The following is a 5,400-nucleotide window of genomic DNA, read 5'->3' as shown; positions in this document are numbered from 1 at the left end:
TTAGCAAACTAATGCAGGGACAGAAAACCAAATACAGCTTGTTCTTACTTGTAAGTGGGGTCTAAATGATGAGAACACATGGATACAGAGGGGAACAACACACACTGGGACCTGTCAGGGGGCAGAGGGTGGGAGGATGGAGAGGATCAGGAAAAATATCTAATGGGTGTTAGGCTCAATATCTGGGTGATGAAATAATTTGTAGAACAAATACTCATGACACAGTTTACCTATGTAACAAACCTGCACATGTACCCCTAAACTTAAAAGTAAAAAAAAAAAAAAAAAAAAAAAAAAAAAAAAAAAAAAAACGCTGGAAGCTACAAATACGATAATGGATAGGACTACCCCTGGGGAAGTGGGAAGGTGAATAGAAATGGAGGGAAGGTCAAGGAAACCTCAATTATCTTCTTTAAAGTTTTCATTCCTTAAAAGAAAGACAAAGTAAATATACCTAAATGTTAACAACATTGAAATCTGAGTAGTAGAAACACTGGTGTTTATTATATTTAATGCCAGGGACATTGTAGGTACACAATTAATATTATTTATTGAATGAGTATGCTTTTCTGTTTTAAAAGTATCTCCAACATACACAATTCTCAAAGTAACAGAAAGTGCTACAAGAGCAAAGAAAAGGGAATGAAGTGAGGTGGGGGAAGCTTGAGAAATCCTTTTGGAAAGAGTGATTTCTGATCTATATAGAGCTATACCACCATACCTGGGGTGCAAGTAAAAGACATAGTTCTACCTCCATCTTACCTTAATGCTCTAAGGTTCTGGGTGAGTATCCAGAAAATGATCTTGAACGTTTAGTCCTTTCAAGTAACTACCGGATCCTCAATTTTCTCTTCCAGTAGACACTGGGTGGTGCTATTGTCCAAAAATTCCTCCCTATCACGGATTTATTATTTCAATCCATATACATCTCCACAACCAATGTGTCTTATGGACCAAAGTGCTAGGGATTGGGGATATAAAGGTGAATAGCTTCAGTTGTTCTGTGATTATAAACTGATTGCTATCGGGTTCCGTGGCCGAGAAAGTTGCAAATGTGACTGTTACATTTTATAGGAGAGCACTACTGTCACAGAAATGTCCAGTTGTAGGGGTGAATGACCCTGAATCACCCACCCTCATCATGAGCACCCCTACTCCACGACCTGGCCAAGGATTAGAGCAGACAACACGGAGCCCTACTTCCAACCTACTGTTAGGTTTTCATAGCGTCCTTAGGCCCCAGTGGCTATAAAAAGCCCAGAGAGCCTAAATACCGGTCATTCGGCTTGGACCTCGGTGTTCCAGATGTTCTAAGCTCACTGGGCAAGATGTGTCTGCTTATTGCAAAGGCCTCTGTTATTGTGAAGGAGTGAGTGTACTTTGGATGAAGGGAATGTGGACCCTCAGGACTAAAGCAGTGGGAGGGGCCAGGGAGGTGGGGCCTGGGGAGGCGAGGTCTGCTCTGACGTCACCAAGCCCCAGATCTTAGAAGAGATGGTGGGCGCAGGCTCTGGAGGCTCAAGCCGAGGAGGGGAAGGAGGAGAGTCCGGAAGTCCTCAGCCAATCGGAGAGGGCTGGGGCGGCGCCTGCTACAGGGCTTAGGACTGCAGGGCTCTGCGCGGGAACGCTAACCTTGTGCGGAGCGAGCCTGGGTGTCAGCGCAGCGTACGGCCTTTCACGAGTCTTCAAGCTTTCAGGTGAGGACCCGCGGCCTTGCAGGAGCCAGAGGACCATGGGGACCGGAAGGCGTGGGGGTCGTGAGGCGGGAGATGCCGCGCCTTCGGGTGCCAGAGGGGCCGGGGTTGGGACTGGCGTTTGGCGTCTGCGCCGCCGCCAGGCCCCGCGAGTCCGAGCCTTTGTCTTCCTGGGGCACCGCCTTCTGCGCGCGATGCCGAGCCCTCCCGGGGGCCGGTCCCTGGAAACAAGGCCCCGGGGCGGGGGTAGGGGACCCTTAAAGCGGCCAGTCTGCGGATGAGGAGTTTGGGGGCTGTCTGGAATGGGCCCTCTGGTACTGGGCCCTGGTTCCTTTCCCCCCCGTGGCTGTTAGACTGGGCGTCCGACAACGCTAATAGTTACTTGAAAAAGTATGCAAACTGCTCCTGACAGACAGGCTTATGCGCCCGGCCCTGCTATTATTTATTTGTTAGTTCCAGTTTCCCAGCTCCGAGCTTGGCGTCTGATCGCTTGGCAGAGGAGGGTCTTAGGGTAACCTCGACGGAATGGAGGCATGTTCGGCACTTCTCACTGCTTGGGGGCCTCTCTATTCTACTCCAGGGACTAGACAAAAGTGTCTTGCTCCACCAGGGTGGGGCCAGGCTTGCTCATGAAAGCTCTGCCTGGGATATCCTATTGTCTCTTCTGAAGAAACTCGGGACTTTCACAGGGCACCAGCCATTTCGTCAGGTCCGCAGCTATGCACCTCTGAGCCTCATCTCCTCCCTCTCTGCAGAGAAAACATGGTGAAAGAAGACCCACTTCTATTTGGTTTATTCCATTCTAATGAAGTCCTGGGTCTGATCCTAGTTAGCTGTCCCTTCTTACAACGTTTACAAATCAGTGCCACAAGGAGCTATTATGAGACGTGTATTGTAGTGCCTTAATGTACTGTCGTCTCTGGGGATTTAAAATAGAAAGAAATTAGTACAACTTATCTCACTCTTTTTTGTGTGCTGCTCCCCATCTCCCAAGAAAAATGGCAAAAACCAAAAGTAAATAGCACGTGAAGATGCTCAAATGGTGCTACGTTCTGTTACAAAATAATTACCTGGTTAAAGCCAGTCTTTATTTTTTCTTCTATCCCTGTCTGGTCTTGTGCTTCTATCATCTCTATTTTATCCTTGCTGTGATTTTAAGAGTCAGACATATTGGCTCTGGGTTTCTAGAACATCTTGGTTTCTGGCGCGTTCTGATCCAGTGGCATTTACTGCCTATCAGAAACGGCTAATGATGAATTGAAATTATTCTAACAAAAATATAACTTTTCTAGTATCTGTTGCTGTTTTTCTGTTGAAAATGAGCGGGTAGACTATACATTGATAGGAAATGTGAAAATTTTTGCTTGTGACCCCTTAGTCCGAAGATAGTTCTGCCAGGTAAGTTTTCTTAAAAATATTTTTTTCGTCTGGGCGCGGTGGCTCACGCCTGTAATCCCAGCACTTTGGGAGGCCGAGGCGGGCAGATCACTTGAGGCCAGGAGTTCGAGACCAGCCTAGCCAACATGGTAAGACCCCCGTCTCTACTGAAAATACAAAAATTAGCCGGGCGTAGTGGCGTGTGCCTGTAATCCCAGCTTCTCGAGAGGCTGAGGCAGAGGAATTGCTTGAACCCGGGAGGCGGAGGTTGCAGTGAGCTGGGATCGTGCCACTGCACTCCAGCCTGGGCGACAGAGCAAGATCCTTTCTCCCAAAAAAAAAAAAAAAAGTTTTTTCTTTTCAGGCTTTCTTCTAGTCAAGATGAGTGATAAACCAGACTTGTCAGAAGTGGAGAAGTTTGACAGGTCAAAACTGAAGAAAACTAATACTGAAGAAAAAAACACTCTTCCCTCAAAGGAAAGTAAGTCATGCAGGGTTCTATTGGAAACAAACAGTAGAGAAGGTTAATAGGTTCAGTAAATAAACCTATCTTCTAGTAAATTTTTTACACAAAGTAAGCAATAATTAGAGTACCATGGTATTTAATGCAATAGTTAAAACTATCAAATAGTTTTCTTCTGGTTCTCACATGATGGGCCCAGTAGTGATGGGGGTATAAAAAACTAGTTTCTTGTTGGAAAATTATTAAAGACCACATTAAAACCAATCTTGGAATATGGGATGTAGCACTAAAAAACACTTAGTTTTTGTCTACTTTTGGGTATTTGGCATTTTTCTACATTTAAAAATTGAGTCCATAATATTATCCCTAAAGAACCCTGTAGACTGCAGTTTTGGCTTTCTATATCTGATGACAAGATAAGGTGAGAACAAATTTAGATCTTAGTATATTTAAAGCTCTCAGATTCAAGAGATCGGTTCTGTCCTCTGGAGTTACAGCCTGCTGGAGAAACTCTAAGCATATTCACAAAAGCCAAGGGGCACCTTTTGTTATGTCAGTTTTATTTGAGAGTTGCAACATTAGTTAAAATTATCTGAAAGTGTATAATTTTCTAACTTAATGGTGACAGATAAATCTGAAGAAAGTACTTCACTTACTCCTCAGTCTTCAATAATCTGAAAAAATGACAACAGCATTTGGAAAAACAAACCCTAGAGTTGATATAGTTTCTAGTTGGTAGTTCAGGTGCTTAATGTGCACACACATGCACACACACACCCCACTGTGAGTTTTGTGGTTAATGCCTTGGCATTCTAAATTTAAAACATGTATGGCAGCCTTCAATGACTTACAAAGAGCTCTTTTGGAAGAAGCTGAACTTAGTCTTAGGAAAATACTTTTGTAATTTTTTGTTTCTTTTTTCCCCCAGCTATCCAGCAGGAGAAAGAGTGTGTTCAAACATCATAAAATGGGGATCTCTTCCAAAGAGCAGATTTCAACATTGCCTGACAGTCTTGGTTTTAGGCTTGTTTTTTTTTTGTAACCCTATGTGTTTGTAAAGATTTCAGACGTCTTCTGATTTCTTCTCAACTGTATTCCCTGGCTAAGAGGTCAGGGGTAGTGAATGTTTCCTTAAGTTCCTTTCTAAACTTCGGATTGGTATGTAAATTCCAAATGGCAGATGCTGTCAATAATCTTGCCATTGATGACCTTTGTGTACGTAGTCCTTGCACCTCATACAGGATAAGCCAATTTTAACTTTCTACAATGGGTGCCTCAATTGTTTCATAATCTTCATGAAGTTGCATCATTTGGCAGCTTATAGTTTATTTTCACTTCCAATGTAGCAATAAAATAATAAATATTATCGTTATTGTGTGACTCTTGTGGTTTATTCTGGTGGTATTCTAAGGAATGAAATGTACACAAGGCTACCTTTTTACCCAAACAAAATGGTTGAAGGAAAACTTTTAGCAGATTGTTCCTGGGGGGAAATATTCAATTCCGTCCAGGTCCAGTGAGTCCTGACTTGGGGATGGTAGCTGCTTTTTCTTTAGAGTTGGAATCACAGAGTTAGAGAACCTTGGGAGAGAAGGTTATGTGGACTAACCTTCTTATCTGAGAATGAGGAAATGAAAACACAGGGTCTGATGTAATCTGCTCAAGGTGAATAAGGGTTGGAATTCAAGCTAGGCTCTCTTGCCTTCTGGAAAGTCTTTTTTCAGCTTAATGGGAGTTAACATCCAAGACTGAAGTTGGATGGAGAAAGGGGCAGGAGGCACTTGCTAACACACCATATTAAGCACATGACATCTAATGACCTGTAGCACTGAACTTCTGGTATGGTTTTTCTACTGAACAGAATTT

General features: G+C 43.6%; 1 protein-coding gene across 2 annotated transcripts; it reads left to right on the top strand.

Moving 5' to 3' along the window:
- The first annotated feature begins 1,606 nt into the window (after nucleotides 1-1,606).
- On the top strand, nucleotides 1,607-4,914 carry LOC105530244 (thymosin beta-15A). Of its 2 annotated transcripts, XM_011967650.1 has the most exons (4): nucleotides 1,656-1,697; nucleotides 3,154-3,220; nucleotides 3,436-3,552; nucleotides 4,463-4,904. In XM_011967650.1, the coding sequence occupies exons 3-4, from the start codon at nucleotides 3,453-3,455 to the stop codon at nucleotides 4,498-4,500; spliced, it is 138 nt and encodes a 45-aa protein (XP_011823040.1). In that variant the 5' UTR covers nucleotides 1,656-1,697; nucleotides 3,154-3,220; nucleotides 3,436-3,452; the 3' UTR covers nucleotides 4,501-4,904. The 2 variants fall into 2 exon arrangements, with proteins under 2 accessions (XP_011823039.1, XP_011823040.1); XM_011967649.1 differs by lacking the exon at nucleotides 3,154-3,220 and having other exon boundaries at nucleotides 1,607-1,697; nucleotides 4,463-4,914.
- The last annotated feature ends 486 nt before the right edge of the window (nucleotides 4,915-5,400 follow it).

Source organism: Mandrillus leucophaeus, unplaced genomic scaffold (assembly GCF_000951045.1).
Source record: "Mandrillus leucophaeus isolate KB7577 unplaced genomic scaffold, Mleu.le_1.0 Scaffold809, whole genome shotgun sequence".
In the NCBI taxonomy this organism is placed as follows: domain Eukaryota; kingdom Metazoa; phylum Chordata; class Mammalia; order Primates; family Cercopithecidae; genus Mandrillus; species Mandrillus leucophaeus.
This window is presented reverse-complemented; position numbering and strand designations above follow the sequence as displayed.